Below are 19,350 nucleotides of genomic sequence, written 5' to 3' on the forward strand. Positions count from 1 at the left end.
ACAAAAAAGCGAAGTCATCGTAAGATAAAAGTAAGCACCAGTACACAGGTTATAACAAAGGAAGAGCCGTTTTCGTCCAACAACACGCCAAGACACATTCCTCTCGATGCTGCAGAAAACCTTTGCACATGCACTCGTCAGGCCGCGTTTGGTGCGTTTAAACCGCAGTGCGTTAGCAATTAATCACACGGTGGTTTGTCAGTAAAAAGAAACTGACTGCTAATATTTTTGTTGGTTGGCCAGTTAAGTGTTAAAAAAAACGAACGAACCATAATGGTAGCCAAGCTGTTAGCATACAGCAAATAAACTTTTTTACATCCAATCCGAAGCAAACATCCATTCCCTCAGGCAGTCAGGCGAGCGCATATTCTTTGTATTTATGTTGTTTTAAATTATATCCTGCTCCAACAGGGTGGTCAATGTCCATAGAACATTTTAAGGATATGTCCTGGAATTGTGGGGGTCCTGTCGTCTGGGCTCTGGGGAAAAGAATTTTTGAATGGCTCCCCCCAAGCGCCTAGAGCTAGGCTTTATGCCACCCTTATTACATGGTGATTAAAATAGAAAGCTCTAGTGCCAATTTAATTATTCAGCTTGCTACATAACTTTTTGGGGCTTTAACACTTCTTTCTGTGTGACGTACTACAGTACCTACAGTTTGTTTAGCTAGATTTTATTTTAAAAACAATGGGCAATGTGGGCTCTTTTTGTTTAGGTAAAAAGATTAAATATAATTTAGGTAGCAAAAGATCCAACAGAAACTGGAATTAAATTTTAACTATATTTTTCTAATCTCTTTTTAAAAACTTTATTAATTTTGAGCAAATATTTCTTTTTTGGATGGATTTTTTTATTACTGTGGTCTGTTGTTTATATTTTATGCCTACAGAAATGCGCAAAAAAGCCGCAAATTTTTAACTTGTAAATATTGACAAGTCATCTATATGTTATCACTCAGACAACTTAGTAAAATGGTGGTAAGAGGAGGGAAGAAAAGGCAGACCGTGAGACCTTACAATATATGAAGCTAGGGTCATTTTAGCTGTAAAATATTGCTAGTTGGTTGATCGGTAATTAAAAACTCAAAGAGTAAGAAAAAAATTTTAAAAAATTGTGTGCAACTTTTCATAAATGAATTATATCATAGTTTACATTTTCAGCAGTAAACTCTTTTGGCTTTGGGATTTTCTAGGTGAAGCACACTGGTTACCAGTTCATTTCTTTACACAAAGGCATTCTTATAGGCATTTTAATGAATTCAAATTAATCAAAAGGCATCAATCTATACACTCTATATAAGTTTATAAACTGAACAATGTTTATGCAAGAAGAAATGCACAGGAAAAGACCTCTCTCCACCTAGCATCACCACTGAAAAGTAAACAAATAGGATCATGCTGGAATCCATATATTCATAAACACCAATATTTATATTTTATATGTATAGCTATATCTCTTGTTTAAATTAGGCTTTCTGACCCCAATTTTAACTAATTTCCACAACCCTGAGCATTCAGTTGTGGTAAAATAAAGGTTAGTCAAGTGACTCTAACACCAAAAGTTTGTGATGTCCACCCAAGTATGACATCACTAGTCTTTTGATTTAGGAAGGGTCGTTTACAAATGATTTCCATCTTTTTATTGGCATGTAGCTAGCCAGGAGATCCAGCATAGTTTTCTTACCACCAGAAAATCGTAATAGTTGAGGTAGGAAAAAATTTCACTTGGTCTCAAACGAATTTTTTGCAGTCAAAATAGTTTTTAACCATATAATATAGGTATATAAAACTATATACCCCAGATGTCACATTTTGTCAAAATTTGAAAATGACAAGCTATGGATAAATAACACGTTGTTTACTAAAGCGAATTCACTGTAATAGGTTTTAACCATATAATTAAAGGTGAAATTATATACCCTGGTTTGCCAATTTTAATTTTTTTGTTTGTTGATGCAGATTTGTATACAGTTTTTATAGACATACTCAAGTCCTACTATTATAAGTTAGTATTGTTTTCTCTTTTTAGCTATAAATATGAATGTAAATGATACAATTGAACGCTGTGAAAACAGACTCTCTTTTTTGAGGTTAGTGACATTTGAGCCAGTATAATGGCATTTTATCAATACAGTACATAAATTAGCAATGTAAACATACAAAATGCTTAGTTGTACAGCAAAACAGTGCAGACCCAATTTTGTAGTGTTTGTAAAAAAAGTTCTACTTAACAATTTTTTAAGATTTGTTTTTACCCAGCCGTCATTCTCTTTAAACTTTCAGCACCAAACCTTTTAATTTTTTCATTTTTATTTGTTCGTCAGTATTAATCTTTAAATCGCAGTCTTATAAAGCTTAAACTGTTTTGTGTTTTGTTTCTAAAAGGACCAATTATAGAACTAATGACAAAAATTATTTTGGTATGTTACCCTGTTAGACATAAAAGAATGATTTATTTACCAAAATAACATTCACTTTTATATTTGAGTTTTTTTTATGTCACTTGGTATATCTCTTTAATCACTTGACAAAGAATTTAATTTATACATATAAACATATATATGTTAAATTATAGTTTAATGAATCTTTGAAGGTATAATTTTACCACTGCTGCAGAGAATTTGTCAACCAATGCCATTTTCAGAAATGACCAAAAAACTGCCATTTTCCAACAAAAAAAAGGGCAAGATTGTCCGTAGAATTAATTTAAACATGTCAATGCCCACATGCCAATGCTCGCAACAGACTTAGGACTTGAGTTTTGTGTTATTTGATTGGACCTTTGTGGGCCTTCGCGGTAATTCTTTCAAAATACAGACATCTCAGAAGTTGCAACAAGTGCATTTTCAATGCTCCTCACCCCGTACACATCTGTCTGAGTGGAACTTTTCACAGCTTTTATGGTGTAATTTTCAGAATGTCTGTGTTATTTTTTGGTGGTGGAACCAGAGATTTGTATTCTTCTATTTAAACTTAATTTTAGTAACAAAATCTCAGAATCAGCAAAGACCATTCAAGCAGTCAAGCTCTCATCTGAAAACACTAAGAAATCACTTCAAAGTCAAATGCAGCAACTGAAAGACTCATTTGAACGACTGTTGAATAAAAATTACGAAAGTATTTGTGCAACCATTGATGACACAGTGCAAAAAGATTTGGCATATTTGCAAGAAATTGAAGCAAGTTTGCAAAAAGATGTTGAAAAAGTCAAAACATTAATTGAAAAAGGTGTGTAAAACATAACATATCTTGAAACAAGTGGTGGCCATGTCAAGTACATAGATAAACAGGAAGGAGATAAGAAATTGTATATAATATTAATGTTTGACGTTTTAATCATCTTATTAGATTATAATTTGCTATCCTTGTTAGAGATTTGCTTGATATACTAATTATCTCATATAACAAGCAACTATTTTAAAACTGATCTATTAAGGATTTTATATATAAAGTATGTAAGTTCTCTTTTCGTTGAGTCTTAATTTGTTTTTGTATTTGTTTAGCAAAAGACTTAAAGGTGGAGAATGATCCATCTTTGACTCACATAAATAAATCATTGTCTGAGATTGGCAGGGGGTAAGTCTATCACGAACTGTTAATGCTATAACCTTTTAGAGTCTTTAAGTTGTGACAGATGGGGCTTAGAAAACCATGTTTTTCAGTCAAGGTAAATATTTAGGCACTTCACGATATCCTGTAAATTCAAATTAGTAGGCAGGGGCAGCGACAGTTGTAATAATAATACCTACACCCATTTGAGTAGTCATTTTCCTGGCTTCTTTCATGGGCTAACAGGTAGTATGTAGGTAATGTAGGTAATACATTTTTTAAATATTCTTGTCTGCCTATATCAGATTTGTGCATATTATGTACAAAAAATGTTTTGTTATAGCACAGTGGAATCTCCAATTGTTTCTTTGTCATTTTCATCCAAAGTAAATGAAGCAGCTGTGGCATCTGTTGAAGAGAAAGCATGTGACCTTTTAAAATTAAACATGACTGGAGCTGTTCAGATTATTGAATGTTTGGAACGACCTGGCGCAATTATTGTTCGATGGGATGAGGTGTGACTAGTGTTTTGTTTGCATATATTAAGGGGGGAGGAGGTTGGGGTAATTTTACCACTTCATAGAATTCAAGAAAGGGCAGTTGTCATTGAAACTTGGGAAATTAACTAACCTAAACCAAATGAAGTAAGTTGACATAAAAATTAGATTTGTGAAAATCATAAAAAATTAAAAATCAAACTTTTATGTCTCATCTAGAAAAATAAATATTGAACATAAACAGTTGGGGTGGTAGAAGTAAATTTATATAGTTTCGTTTAATGTTCTGAAGTTCACAACTGCTATAGGTCTACTGTCACAAATGAAAACAGTAAATTGAAACCAAAAACAAACTTCGCCACCCAAAGTCTGCCAAGTTTGTCAGAGTGAGATCTTTTGATTACTCTGCGTAACACTTTCTCCCTCCTCTCCATCCCTGTGTTTTTTCCTTGTTTAGCGACAGTGTTCAGATTCCGAATCAATCACAACAGATGCAAGCACCTTGACAGAGTTTATTCTACAATATAGCGAGGAAAACAACAGTGATGGAGAGTGTGTTTATAACACTATCTACGAGGGAGATGATATGCAGTTCACAATGAAATTTGCGGAACCAAACAAAATCTATACATTTCGAGTATGCCATTATTATACGAGTGCGTCTGGTGGAGGAGGTGCATGTGGAGCATGGAGCATGACAAGAAAGGCTTTCACTACATTATCCCCTCACGGTAAGCATAAATATCTAAAGGGCTGTAAATTTTCTTGTGTGAGTGTTAGCTTCAAACTTCGCTTCAAAAATAAAATCCCCAAAAACACAAAACAAAAATGGTCGCATGGCTAGCCCACGCGGCCTGTGAAACAATTAAAAATTAATTTTTCTTTTCTCAATAAATTACCAACATTGTATCTTCTTTGAAGATACAAAAGGATAAAGCTTTATCACCATGTCTTTGGACTATAGTCTTTAGTTCTATAGTCTTTGGACTATAGAACCTGTCTTCCTTACCTTTACTGACGCCCTCCCCCAACTTACTTCATCACCCTTACTAGTTACTAGTTATCAGCTCAACCACTACATCCAATCTCCACAATGACCTCTGCATCGACTCCTGATGTATTATAACAAAATCACCAACATATAAATAACCTAGTCTAAACTAAACGTGATTGCTATATAATTAATCGTCCTGTAATTTGTCGTTGCTTTTTATTATATTTTTACTATATATCAATTTTTTTTTTTTTTTTTATATTCTTTATTTTTTTAGTGTGGCGCCAAGATGACTGTACAACAGATAGTGATCTGACGTTGTACCAACTTAGCAACAGAGATAGAACAGCAACAAAAGTTTTTCCCGAAAGCTCGAGAATATTGCGATCCAGAGATGCCAGTTATCTTTTGGGCCAACAACTGACATTTTATGTAAGCTTATGTTTTTGTTAGAAGAGAGTGTTGTGAATTTCTTCCCAATCTGTTATGATTACGGAAGTGATATATTAATAACATATTTACAATGTTTTTTCTTGGACAAGATTTTAGGAAATGCCTTTTCCCATTATTTTTCTTGTTTAAAAAGTATTTCTCAAACATACCACGCTCTATTCAACAGTAGTTCATGATAGTATGAATACTAAATGTCGATAATTTCCAAGCTCTACAACAATATCCACTTTGCTCTTTGTTTCAGTAATGTCAGCTTCTTCCATTTTAGTCGTTTTGATTTGCAGTTGAAGCTGTATTTATGTAGCTTTTTCATACGTTTTAGATTGAAGAAACGGGAGAAAGTAGCTTGAACGACGCCATAGGATTTATCTCTCAAGATAAACAGATTCTTAAACATCTTACACAGTCTGAACATGCGGCTATCTTGAATACGAAAGGAACTATATACATTAACGGGTTGCCAATGGTCACTAAGTTTCCTGCTATTAAAAGGAACAGTGTTATAGTTTTTCATGCAAGCCGGCAAAGCGAAGGTAAACTTCGAATTTCGATATCAATAGATGACAAAGAAGTCACTTTTGATTGGTCTACTTCAACCAATGAAAAAGATGCGTTGTATTTTGCATGTGGTTTTGAGCATACTGGTTGGCAATTAAGTGTTGGATAACGGTTTAAACGTTTTAGTTTGATAGCTAACTGTTATTGGTTTTAACACGTCAGAAATGTTCTACAAGGCACGTGAACACACTAAAAAGTTGACATATATAATACACGTTACAGATGTTAGAAGCGAGAGCCAAACTCTAGAAATATTTTTTTTCGTTTAGTTAATTTATTTTTCACCATTGTACACCGATCTATAGAAAATAAAGCAGGAGGAAATAATATTGTTCTTTAAAGGGATTTTGACTTGCTAAATTTGCTCACTGCTAACCAGTACGTTGGCGATGCGTAAAGTATACTCGCCCGTCATGATCGGAGATCTGGTTGTGGTGAACCATTTAAGTGGTAATGTGCATACGGATCTGTCGTGACAAACCTATGTATCTACGTGCTTAAGCAGGCGAAAGACGATATCAGGCTTAGGGTACGCTTACGTTATGCTTATTGGGAAAACATTTTCTTACAAAACTTAAACGTTGCCTGTTTTTAGTATAAAAAAAACAGCCACAAAACTAAGGGTATAATTACACAAAGCCAAGTTCAGATTAGTATTTCCCTCTCTGAGCCTGGTGTATGCTTATGATTATGAATCAACCCGTAGCGGGTTTGTTCATTGCCGGACAATATGTTGCACGAAGTAGCTCTATTTCGATTTAATCAGGCTTATCTGATTTCGAAAAGAGGCATCATTAGTGTTCGCGATACTCCGTAATTTCTATGGCCGTTTTTCTTTCTTTCACGTTATGCTGCCTTGGATTATGATAGGTGGGTCGGTGTACAAGCGCTTTACTGGAAACAGCTTAAAAGCTACTTAATAACCTTTTCTCATACTTCATAACTTTTTTCTCATATTTCTAACCTAATAAATGTTTAAATCTTGCTTCTCAAATAAAAGAAAAAAATAGAAAAAAATTACCAAATGTTATATGACACTTTAGTCATGTTTCGCTTACTTGAGATCGGAGGAGTGAAACATGTGGTATTCTCAGTATTCTTACAGATAATTGTCTCTTAAAAAATATTTCCATAACCTCGGTTTAAGGAAGTTCGTGTCAGTCACTAAATTACAAGATATTTTTCCTGCACTCTTAGACAAAAATATTGTGGTATAGTCAGTTTTTTCCTCAGCAGGATGCAAAATCGCTCTTTTCCCACACATGTAGGCCAGGCAGACAGCGTTAAAAACTTGCTTATCAAATTCTCTACCACAGATTTATTAAAGGCCCCAAACTTCGTGAAAATTGATCATGCTGACGTCAGCAACAATTAGCACATTTTAAGAGTTTGGACTTAACCAAATAGCCTAAAATCCCCATTAACAAGTTTGAAAGTTGTGAATCTAATTTAAAAGTAGCCTTAACCAATTACTTGAGGTGGCGAACTTCGAAATTAGGTGCCTTATCTTAACATATTTTAACCAAGATAGTGGGATTCTTTATCCTACATTAAATATGCCGTTAAAAGGAACTACTGCTTTAGATTTTACGAAACACTTTTATCAAAAACGCGGTAAAACACGCATCCGCGCTTTGTAATGTGCGGCTGCTTTTTCCTCAAAGTAATTTCTTACATTCAGTCTGTAATATCTTATCTTCTCCGGCTGGTCCTCAGTTTTTATCGATCTCTCCCTGCACACGGATGTTGACAGACGCGGCCGCACCTTACTAATCACGGTCGCATCTTATAAACGCGCGCCTGCACATTATAAAACGCGGTCGTGTTTTCCAACGCGTTTTTAAAAAAAGGATGTGTTCCATAAACTCAATATCAACCGCGGTAAGATACAGATATAAGCATATAAATTTTATAAAAATAACACTTTTTAGATTAAAATTGCACATAATAGTATAAAAAGTAGCGTTACTGAAAAATAAGGTCGGTTTTTTTTAATGTGTTCTTTTCGTCTTATTGTAAAATGCCTCGCATGATTAACAAGTTGAACGGATTTATAAGAAGGTAAGGATAGGGAATTAGTCTTTTTGGTTTGTTTATTCGGTATTTTACTGTATCTTTTGGTGTTTTACTTCGATCGCGATTTGTTAGTGATTGATATAGTAAGCTGGCAAGAGGATCGATGTTGCCGATACAACAACAGTTAGCAAAAATAGCCAGAAGAATAAGCGATCCAACACTTTCGCGAGTGACTTCCATTCCTCCTGAATTTTTTCGTGGTAACTTTTATGTTGTATCACGGACGTAATCATCTGCAGTTCATTTAAAATAACGTTTAAATTTTTATCTTTGCTAACGTTTTCTTTGCGCTGCTCGGCTAGCATGTCTTGTAAGGTATGATGGGTGTCTAGATCATTCGTGTACCGGTTATTTAGCCGTCTCTCCGCAGAACCGTTGATTAAATGTCTGCTATATCCGTTGCTGTTGTTAATATGGTATTTGCTGCCATCTTGTGGTGATCTCTTATCAGTGTGATGTTGGCCAAGATGGTAGACGATGTTAGCGCCAGACTCTGTTTTGACAAAATCTTTGTCACACTCGTTCCTAGATTTACTAGACACCCTTATGCCAAGATATTTAGCAAGAACATTTAAAAATACATGCCGAACCCATGTTGGCATAGGAGCGGCACCCTTTTCACTGCTACGATGATGTATGATCAATACTATGCACGTCGTAATTAGCGATAACGCGCTTTCGGTCATAACAACCATGTAAAATATCGCCAGTACCGGTATGGTTTCAGAATTTCGAGGTAATGTGTCGCTAATAAGTTGTAGAAATACCGCAACTGCAAGTAAAATTGTGATGGTGAGAGAAATTCTCTCCCCACTCTCAGGTGGTAGGAAAAATCCAAATAAAATTGTTGTAACGAGAACCAAACATGGCGTAATTACGTTAAAAACATAGTAAAGTGGTTTTCGTAACAGATTTAATGTAAATGTTGCGTCCATATACGGATCAGCACAGCATTCGTACAAAATTGAATTTACTGTTTTCTCGACTGATAAAATTTCCCATTCTGAGGACACGACATACTGCGATGTTATAACAGGTCGTGGGTCTTCAAATAATGTTATGCCAGCTTTATTAAATGTCCATGATCCAAACTTTAAGATGCAAACTTGTTTGTCAAATGGAAAATATCTAAAAATTAAAAACCTATGTAAGAAACTTCTCCGGGTAGGAATTCCTTACATACTGCATTTCGTCTAATCAACACCCAGAATTTGATAAATCTTTCACCTCGAACATAGGGGATTTTGTATCTGACACGGAGACGGTGATAATGTTTCTTATCGCTGCCCCGAATGTCGTTCAGCGCACACTTATCAACTTGTGAGTCACTCCTTCAGTGTAACCCTTGCCAAAGAAGAATTTTAGGTAGTGAAATAAGAAAAGGGAAGGATATCTAAAAAAACAAAACAAGCAGAAGCTTAAAGAATATACCTGATGTTAATCGCACAGGTATGTGTGAAGGTAGCAGGAGCTAGCCAATTATGTTGTCCTGTGTATTCCAATGTTATTCTGGTCTTGTATTTTTCCGTGCCACCAGTAAAAGTGTCATCGGCACTAAATAAAATTTGATTTTACTTGTTAGATGGCATATTTTATGGGAACCCAAAAATTTGGCATCAGTTAGAGGTGTCTTTTTTTTCTTATGATTAGCCTGAAATAATTATTAATATAATTTTATAATTATAATAATTTGTTCTTATATTTTGTGATTTATATTTATTTTAGAGCATAGATGCAGTGTAAATCTCTATAGTACAAATGATTTTCATTGCTCTATTGCCTTATTGTTCTTATAAAATTCTTCTTATAGAAAAAACAAAAACAATCTCTTTAAATTGTACACTTACTTATAGAAGCTTTCAGTGATAATCGGCCTATCAAACCTACTGAGTTCCCTCCTCGCCCTCTATAAGACATGTCCTAGTTGTTTTATATTGCAATTATATGTATCACAAATTTCATTCTTGTATTCAATGAGAGTCACAACTATTGTTACACTGTGGGATCAGTATTTTTTTTATCTTTAAAGATTGTATTAAATCTTCATAGCTTTTAACAAAATTGGAATTTTAAAATCAAACTTTTTTAACAAAGTAAGGGAAAGGAAATTACCATTATTCAATTCCCTGAATTATTTTCCTCTTTTTACCTACTCGATGCCCTATTTTCATCAGACGTATTATCTTCTTTGCTATAATATGCAATATCTTACTTGTTGTAAAGCACAATATCTGGTGTCCACACCATATCTGCATCCACTTGAACGCTCTTTATACCTCCCCACAGCGTAGGCTCCCACTTCATCAACATGTTAATCCACGACTGAAAAAAAAACAATAATTGATTTATTTATTGATGTGATTTTGTGATGTACATTTAAGGTAATTCAAACCTCTTTTCCAGGGTTTGCTTGTCAAGCCCTGGAAACGAGTTCGGCTACTTTAAGACTGCTTGAATCATTTTTCATATAACTTGAAGCTCAGTTGTTAAGAATCGGTTTATGACAATTCTCTGGCACGAACATCACGGCCTAAACTTTTCTTAACATTAATCTTCACGATTTTAAGAATACGAAGTTTTTCGGGAACGTTTTTTTATCGCAAGGTTGAACGCATCCTCAGAGGTTCTTGCCATTAAAATAAGCGCTAGAGATTTTGACAGCAAGAATCAAATAAACAAACAAACGAGAGAGGGTAATCAGATAAAAAATGGAAAAAGTTTTTATAAGAAATAGAAACAATACTTCTAAAAAATAAACATATACGCAATGTTTACAGTTTTTTAGATTCAAACTATGGAATGCATACCTGTCTCACCCAAATTTTACTGGTAACATGTTGATCACGATCATTCTATGGATAACAAGATGACATCAAACCTATTTTAACTTAGTTGGATGAGGGAGGGGTGGAGAGGTTGTGTTGGTGGGACGTTTTTGATATAGACATGACTTTATTTGCGTACTACATTTCGATTCTAATTGACTTTTATTGTAGTACAGATCAAAGATTTTTTTAAAAAATGCTGACTAATCAAACAAAAATAATGGAATTTTCTATTTTTTACAATTTCCGCCATCCTTATTCTTTTCATTTTTTCTATAACTCTTTCTATAGATATTTCTATAACTCTTTCTATAAAAAGATATAAAAAAGGTACATTCTCGTCCCCAGCACTCTTTGAGAATAAAATCTTATCTTAAAGAGTTCTGGAGTTAAGAATGAAAAAAAGCCAGTGTTGTTTCGTTCCCATGTTTGTACTATTGTCTTACCAAGAATAAGAAAAGTAAGTGTATATTTTGCGGACTAGAATCATTATATTTTCAGGATCAGACTTTTTATTTTGTAGATCAATTATAGATGTCATTATTGGTACTGATGACGTCATTGACATTTTTTTTGACGTAGTTGTTTTTCTATGTCTATTTATTGTGGTAAGTTTCTGCTCATGAGCTTTTCATGTTACGGACCCGCGAATCTTTTACGCCCACTCCCAGGGTTACACGGCAAAAAAATGCCCAGGGGTAATAAACTTAAAATTTCTTCTCTTATGCTGTTGCTAAGTTGAATTTTCACTTGAGATAATCCCCATACGTTAAACATCAAATTTATTTCCCCGTTCTCTAAGTGTGGTTTGTTAAAGTTTGATTTTAATTTGTATCGGCGGGAAAATGACATCCAGAGGTTATCCCCGCAGGTTACGGTTAGTAAATAAATAGCAGAATATGAAACAATTATAAAATTGATATTCACAACATTCAAATGTCACACTATTTGTATTTTTACTTTTTATAAATTAATAATTATTAAAAATGAAATAGCTGGCCACAGATTTGAATCGAATTAATTTAAACCATAATTAAAAATTAAAAGTGTTAGTTGCCCTTACTCTTTACATAAGATTTGTTGTCACTGTTGGTTATATATCGTATTAGATCATTTTTACAACCTTTCGCGTCCCTTGAGTGTCTTGTTTTCCCGTGCTTGCCGTCCTCATATAAAAAACAGCTAACTTGTGCTGGGAATAAGGTTGGTCTTGGGTGCTTTTAAACTCGTTCACAGCAATCTTTTTCAATACCAGAACGGGAATTTTTCTACTGTGAGTTATGATGGAATCTAAACTTGGAATATTCTAATTTCGTTTCCGGGGATATTCGCTGTAAATATTACGCTTTCCAACAATTTTGGTATTTAAAACAGATCTGTTACTTGTTATTATTATAATAAATTTAATAACTAGATATAATCTAGAGAAAAAACCTAATCCTCTTAGCCCTGAGCGCTATAAAATTAACCAAAAAGGAAAAATGCCCTGAAAACGACGTTAAGAAAAATCGCTGTTATGGTGCAAGGTAATGGGTTTTGTTTTGTTAAAACTTAAAGAGACGGGACACTGTCTTAGCTGCGAATTATAAGGTTCTAAAACCGTTGGAAAGTGTAAAATAATATATTTGGCTTTATATCTTAAGGCCTGTTTTTTACATAAAACTTACCACTTTGATAATCTGCATCAATTCAATTCCAAACGTGGCATTGACTGGTAGACTCTGGTGTGTCACAGGTCTTACTTGTTTACTGTAGTTTGTGAATAAACTTTTGATGAGTTTTCCTTGTACACTTTCAATAGCTCCTAAAACGAAAATAATCACGGCTTTTCAAACTTGCTTTATTTTCTTTAGCTGTAGCTTTAAGTTGTTGCTCAAACTTCTTCAATCAGCAGGATAAGTTGGAAAATTACTTGAATTTCTTGTAAGGAGAAAAACTCAAAATCTTCATCTTCTTTATGCTCTCTTAAACCAATATTCAAGCCAGATTTTTAGAGAATCTAAAAGGACAGCCGGGAGCTAAAAGGCCTGCCTTTAAAAACAGGGGAAGGGGACATTACATTGGTACAAAACTTGGTGTAAATGTTTTACAGCACATTGGAAGTGAATTGGGATAAAAAAATAACGCCATCATATATTTTCGAAATTGAAAAAAGTTGAAACGGTAAAAAATACGGTTGGTTGTGCAAAATTGCTTGATAAAAGCATAAGAAAGCTAAAATATGACGTTGGAACTATATATAAGGACATTCCGTATTTACATCAATTTCATGCATCATTTAGCAAATGCCATGCTTATATTAAAAGGACTTAACTTTATGTGGTGTGAACTGTAAACCCTTTTAACCCACGTATCGGTCTATCATGAAGTTCACAGAGTTATTGTAGTATGTATTGCTATAAAAATCTAGTTCTTTGTCCAAAATACTTACCATTAGACATATCGATCATACTCAACACAAACACCATAGCTGCGAAGTTACGCAACATTTTCTTTCTTTTTTTTATCAGAAACTAAAGTGGAAATAACTCCAGATAAGTAAATATGATATAAGTCTATTAGACAAAAAGATTTCTCTAATATTCATATACTCTTGGTGTTTAGCATAGATGACAAAATATAATGTTTGTGTGATAAACAAAGTTGACATTGACTGAGGTGTAAACTGGATAAACAAGAACTGACGTTCGAGTTACTTCTAACTTGTTAAAATCAATAAAAAGTTGGAACAAAAGCTCGAAGAAATCGATCCTATAAAAACAGAATTATTCTTTTTAAATGTGAAATTTTTTGCGACAGTGGCGACGTGTTAAGTCATGCGCATCTATTAGGTTTTTACAAAAATATTGTCTATGTATAGAAAGCACAAATTTAACCAACCAGGAAATAACCTGGGACCCACAACTAAATAAAATAATCAAAGAATATAAGCTGGAAGAAACTAACAAAAAAGCACACAAACAAACGAACATAAAAGCATATAAAAAACAAAAAAAAGCATATACCAAAAAAAAAACATAACAAGAAACAAAAATAAAAACAAAAATCGACAACAACAACAACGACAACAGCAAACAAACAAACAAATAAACATACACACAAAACAAAGTTAAAACAAACAAACAAAAAAAGGAAAAACAAACAAATAAAAAACCAACCAACCAGCAAAACGAACAAAGATCTTGTTTATTTCTTCACAAACAAATAAGAATTACAATGTCATTCATAAAAGCAAGAAATAACGACACATAGTAAGACTAGAATTCTCAGTTTATTTTGACGCTCACACGATGGCCTAATGTGTGCCACCATATATATCAATCATATATCGCACTTAATAAAAACATTCCTTCCGCGTCTTTTTCTTCCTCCTTATGAATCAGAAACAAAAGACACATCGTTTTTTTTGTGTGTGATTAAATATATTTTTTGTTAAAGAGATAACAAAAATTTGAACACATTAATTGTAAACCAAAAACAATTTTTTCGTATAATTGAAATAATTGACATAAAATTGCAATTTTTTCCCCAGGGGTTTTCAAAATTTTCGCCGACCTTTTGACAGCGGTATAATACATCTTTGTCGATCAGCTTTGCATATAAAAGAACCGAATTGCAAAGTTCACAAAATGTTAGCTACAACCTCGTTACCAGACTCTTTTGTGCATTATTATGTTTATAAGTTGTCTGTAAAAATGAAAAGGCCCTGCTTTTTCTAACTCAATTTAGCAATGCAAGTATTTTTGTTGACATATTTCCACTTTGTTACACTATGGGAGAAAGAGGTTAAAATTCTTACCAAAGAAACTTATTTTTTGTAACAAAACATTTTTGTACTAATTAAATCAATCGAAAGCATTTAAAGTAATAATTTTTTAGAAAGTTTTTAATTGGCGTGGTGAAATTTTATTTCCGAAAATTTTTTTACAAAAATAAAAATAGTTTTGTCATGTATAATTGCCGATTTCGCGGTTCGTCCTCAGACCTTTTTTTTAATTCCGTTAACCTCGGAAACGAAGTTGGACACACGCTACAGACAGGAAATTGTTTCACTAAACTACAGCCACACTTATTTATTAAGTCACGTAATAAGCCACGTGACTTCCTAATCTTGAGGTTATTGTGACTGTTTTCATGTTACAGAATACATGAAAAGTGAATAAAAATCAAAGCTGATAAAACGATCGAGTATAAGTACTATTGTGTTACCTTGTACCTTCTTTACTGGTCATAAAATAAAAATTGAGTTACTTATATGCTTGTTGCAACAAATTTTCTAACCATGTCGTATTAATTAAACTATTTCATCTTGGTAACTTCATTCCATTGCAATTTTTTGTTTGATGATTTGATTTTTTTTTGTTGGGAGCTGGTAAAAGATGATAATATAAAAAATAGAGCTCCACAATAATATCATATTGTGAGTTAACTTTATTCGTCTTTTGTGAATTGAAAATTACATTTACGAATGCAACAAAAGAAACCTCTACAGGAGAAAAAATAACTATAAACTGTACTTCTTTAACAGAGCACGAGAAAGGGAAATGTACGTACTATTTTTTTGTTTAAAAATTTCCATGATACTATATATCTAAGTTCCCTTCTCACGTGAATATTGTATTTTCTTTATTTATCTACTCTGTTGTTCCAACAACTACAGGAATTATTTAAAATACATTTGTAGCCCGTGAAAAATCCATGGAGATATCCAATTGTACAACTTCGTCTCCAGGGTTATTTTCTTTTTGACATTTAAGAAAAAGAGTCCTGTAGACAAGGGACATTCAGTGATTTGACAGTCAATTTAAACTATATACGTATTCGGGTTAGTGATTAATCTACTCATTGTTGACTTTTGAATGACCAGTTCTGTTCCCAGTGCACCTTATTTTCTTATAGTAGGGTCTTGGAAGGCAAATAGTTTGTGACCTACAAATTGTGCAAATGTAAAGGGGGTTACACATCATACATGTGTAAGCAGGCTTAGGAGCTGCTTACACTAGAGGTAAGACGATTGCCAAAACGGGATGTTTGCCAAGGTCTCACCTTCACCAACCATTATGTTAAAAATTATTTTGTAAACACATACATGGAAAGCTTTTGTCCATCTCAGGCATGGTACTTTTTCTCTTCTAAGACACCATTTTGGGACAAACTGGATAATTTTTGCAACATAAGCATATTTCAATTGAAATGATTGTAAAGTGCTTGTTTTCCTTTCTGTTGCACCATATAAAAGCGCCATATAAAAGCGGCAATCTCCCTGTCCTGTCACTCAAGTAAACAATCCCTTACCCCTTAAGGGGGTAGCCAATAGAGAAACTGCGCACGAAAAGGGGTTTACCCTCAACACCGTAAAGTTGATACAAGGGGTAGGGTTTGTGGAATTAGTCACTTAGAGTATGCTTTTTATTTAAGGTTGTAGAACGTTTTCATCACTACAACAGTTGCACGACAAGACTGTAATGGAAACTGGTCCTTATTTGCATTGAAACAATAAACATTTTTTAAGAGAATTTTTTGGATATTTCAAGGAAACTATTTATATTAAAATCGGATCCAATACCCTTAGGGGCGCAACTTACTTCTGCGACTGTGAGGCGCAAATAAAAAAAAATTGATGTTAATGTCATAAAGTTTAGTGCTTGCATTTAAAGTGACGTCATTGTGATTAGAAATAGCGCCATTTCGGTGAATCGATTTTCCTTCAAATCTGATCTGTATTTTGAGACCCGTATATCTTTCCATCTCGCTTTATTAACAACCTGGGCGACAAAAGTCACGTGATAAATAATTATATAAACAATACAACATCTGCAGCATGTCAGCACTTTTTACCGTCTGAGATATGCAATAAGTAAAGGCAATTTCCAAAAATATTTTTTTTGGAAAAGTTTGGAAAAGTCATAAAATTTTAACATTCAGTTACACGACGTTCTTTGACGTTTCCATGTCCATCAAAACTACGCCAATTGCGTTTTAAATTTAAGCTTCAAGGCTAGGCTGTCTGTACAAATTTATTTATTTGATAGTCCTTTTCTTTACTTTCCAAGATGAAAATAAGTAGAGGCGATTGGAATTGGGTTTTGTGAGAAAGACTATTCTCTCAGAGCTGTCATAGTAGCTTTAATCAAAACAAATTACCATTTGCTGCAAAATCGTCCAAGTTGAGTTTATAAAACATTGGAGCTGCAGAAATATTCGCTGGAACAGTGTTTAAAAAAGGATGAGATCGCTTTTTTTTTATAACTGTACACCCTCTAATACTCGATAAAGTTGTATTCTTCTTTTGGAAAACGTTATCAAATGATCTAATTTGTCCCTTCTCACTCTATATTCCACTACAACATTATTTATTACCTCCAATTATGTTTCTTTATTCACATCCCAATTTCCGTTTCCTTTTTATTATAAAGAAATGTAAATTTATTAAAATTATTAAAATAAAAATTAAAATGTTCAAAATTATTATAATAAAGCTAAAAAAACGTCTTTCAATATTCACAAAGTTTTTTTTCGTTCTTTGTGTTTTTGACATTCCTCTCTGTATATACTTACACGCTTTAAGAAAATGTAAATGCTGAAATTGTGGAAGGTTAAGAAAGATTCAGTACTGGGACCGATTTGAAACTGACTTGCTAATGTTTACAAAAGCTTACGAAACCCTGGGAATATTTCTACATGTGCACGCATTCTTGTAGGTAAGAAAAACAGGTAAAAATGGTTATTACTGAAATTCATACATACTTTTTGGAACCACTATACCTTTTTTAACTACACTTTTTGTAAATAAATTTGTTTCGCCAATTTTAAGTGAATTTTTATTTTTTAAATGGATTTGTTAACTCCTGTGGTCTGTTGTTTACATCTTCTACCGACATAAATGAGTACGCTTGCCCCAACTGTCCTTAACGCAAAATCAAAACATCATGTTACACAAGAAAGTGGTCCATACATAAAACATATATACGCATTTTTATCAAGATAGCCCACATCCTATCAGGACATTATTTCTCTATTGTTCTAAACAATAAATCTTTTTTGTTTAGCCTGATATTCTTATACAGCATATTCTTAAAAAAGAAAAAGGGTGCAGTGTGAATAATTGTAACTCCATTTTAACTTTAAATTTTAAAATATAAGAAAATAATTATCGTACCTCTTAACTTCTTCTGCTATCTTTTGATCACTTTACCCAGTCTTTGTAACAAATAGTAAATCGCACTTCATCCCATGGTAATTTATAGCGCCTATTGACTTAAGAAGTCCGACTTGTAAGAGAAACAAACGCTTGGTGGTGTATAACCTACACACTGCTTTTGTTGATAGTTCTATGACTCCTCAGTGCCACCATTTAGCATTTATTAATTTTTAACCAATATATTATTCATAAGTTTCTTTTAAAAAATACATCTGTATATATATTTCGATAGTTTATTTAAGAACTTATAAATGGGTCATGTATGTATAATGATAAATTTTATAGTAGAAAAATATTGAAATATTCTATTCAATAAGTTCCTCATTCATAAGAAGAAAATTATTTTACGTAGGTGTGTTCGCTGTCTACGTGGTCAGACTAAAAATGCTCTTTTTGTTTATATACAAGTTAAAAATGGTAGAAGAATACGACTGCAAATAACTTCTGGTGCCAACTGAAAAACGCTCTATTCACGAAATTCAACCCAAAACCAACTTCTAAATAGCTATTCATTTTGTTATAGAACAACATACGAAAAACAATGATATTATGTGTACTCGTGATCTGTTATATTATAAGAAAATAGTATTATGACATCATCAATGAGTATATAATAGAACATTGTGTTGCGTAAAAATATTTTATTTGTTCAATTTATTTGTTCAATTCACCCGCGGAACCCCCTTCCCACGCAACCCCTCTCCCCGCGCAACCTTCTCTCTTCCCGCGTAACCCCCTCTCCTCACGCTACCCTCTCCTCCTAAGCAACCTTCTCTTTCCACGCATTCCCTCTCTCTTCACGCAACCCTCTCTCCCCCCCCGCAACCCTCTTCCCACGCAACCCTATTAATTAGTAAATCACAAGTTAGCGTACTAACAATTCTTTACAATTTTGTAGGCATCAAGTGTATTGTTGGAATAACTGTGTAGATAGGGGAATATATATTCTCCACATGAAAAGTGATAAAGATACCTTAGAAATGCAATGAGCAATAATTTAACATTTTGGCGTTACAGGCGTTTTACTACTGTTTTAACTGCATGTTTCTTTAGGAGGGCGTAGTATCTCGGCATGCGTATTACAATTTTTTTCTGGTTGCGAAGTCTGTATTTTAAGAAGTAACGACAAGTCAACTTCCAAGCGTTTTCAGTGTATCGCGCACCGACTCTCAAACATCAGGTGCTTTAATGGGAAAGC

General features: G+C 33.5%; 2 protein-coding genes across 5 annotated transcripts; one reads left to right on the plus strand and one right to left on the minus strand.

The window, feature by feature from the left end:
* Positions 1-304: 304 nt before the first annotated feature.
* On the plus strand, positions 305-6,377 carry LOC130649335 (cytokine receptor-like factor 3). The gene is made up of 8 exons (XM_057455597.1): positions 305-356; positions 2,029-2,089; positions 2,983-3,227; positions 3,503-3,575; positions 3,892-4,063; positions 4,503-4,776; positions 5,317-5,471; positions 5,815-6,377. The coding sequence occupies exons 2-8, from the start codon at positions 2,037-2,039 to the stop codon at positions 6,157-6,159; spliced, it is 1,317 nt and encodes a 438-aa protein (XP_057311580.1). The 5' UTR covers positions 305-356; positions 2,029-2,036; the 3' UTR covers positions 6,160-6,377.
* Positions 6,378-7,904: 1,527 nt separating this feature from the next.
* Positions 7,905-18,454, minus strand: LOC130649332 (neuronal acetylcholine receptor subunit alpha-9-like). 4 transcript variants are annotated; one of them, XM_057455592.1, is made up of 7 exons: positions 18,111-18,453; positions 13,383-13,464; positions 12,619-12,755; positions 10,934-10,978; positions 10,339-10,448; positions 9,558-9,680; positions 7,905-9,254 (listed from the first exon to the last, which is right to left on the minus strand). In XM_057455592.1, exons 2-7 carry the CDS (start codon positions 13,438-13,440, stop codon positions 8,195-8,197), a joined length of 1,533 nt encoding a protein of 510 aa, XP_057311575.1. In that variant the 5' UTR covers positions 13,441-13,464; positions 18,111-18,453; the 3' UTR covers positions 7,905-8,194. The 4 variants fall into 4 exon arrangements, with proteins under 4 accessions (XP_057311575.1, XP_057311576.1, XP_057311577.1 ...); XM_057455593.1 differs by lacking the exon at positions 18,111-18,453 and adding an exon at positions 15,161-15,182; XM_057455594.1 differs by lacking the exon at positions 10,934-10,978 and having other exon boundaries at positions 18,111-18,454.
* Positions 18,455-19,350: the final 896 nt, after the last annotated feature.

Source organism: Hydractinia symbiolongicarpus, chromosome 7 (assembly GCF_029227915.1).
Source record: "Hydractinia symbiolongicarpus strain clone_291-10 chromosome 7, HSymV2.1, whole genome shotgun sequence".
Classification (NCBI taxonomy): Eukaryota; Metazoa; Cnidaria; class Hydrozoa; order Anthoathecata; family Hydractiniidae; genus Hydractinia; species Hydractinia symbiolongicarpus.

Coding starts and splice junctions, on each gene's coding strand:
- LOC130649335 (XM_057455597.1), top strand. CDS start 2,037: ATGAATGTAAATGATACAATTGAACGCTGTGAAAACAGACTCTCTTTT. Junction 3,228..3,502: donor CAAAACATTAATTGAAAAAG/GTGTGTAAAACA, acceptor GTATTTGTTTAG/CAAAAGACTTAAAGGTGGAG. Junction 4,064..4,502: donor TTATTGTTCGATGGGATGAG/GTGTGACTAGTG, acceptor TTCCTTGTTTAG/CGACAGTGTTCAGATTCCGA.
- LOC130649332 (XM_057455592.1), bottom strand. CDS start 13,440: ATGTTGCGTAACTTCGCAGCTATGGTGTTTGTGTTGAGTATGATCGAT. Junction 10,979..12,618: donor TGATGCAGATTATCAAAGTG/GTAAGTTTTATG, acceptor TGTTATCCATAG/AATGATCGTGATCAACATGT. Junction 10,449..10,933: donor GTAAAATTTGGGTGAGACAG/GTATGCATTCCA, acceptor TTTTTTTTTCAG/TCGTGGATTAACATGTTGAT.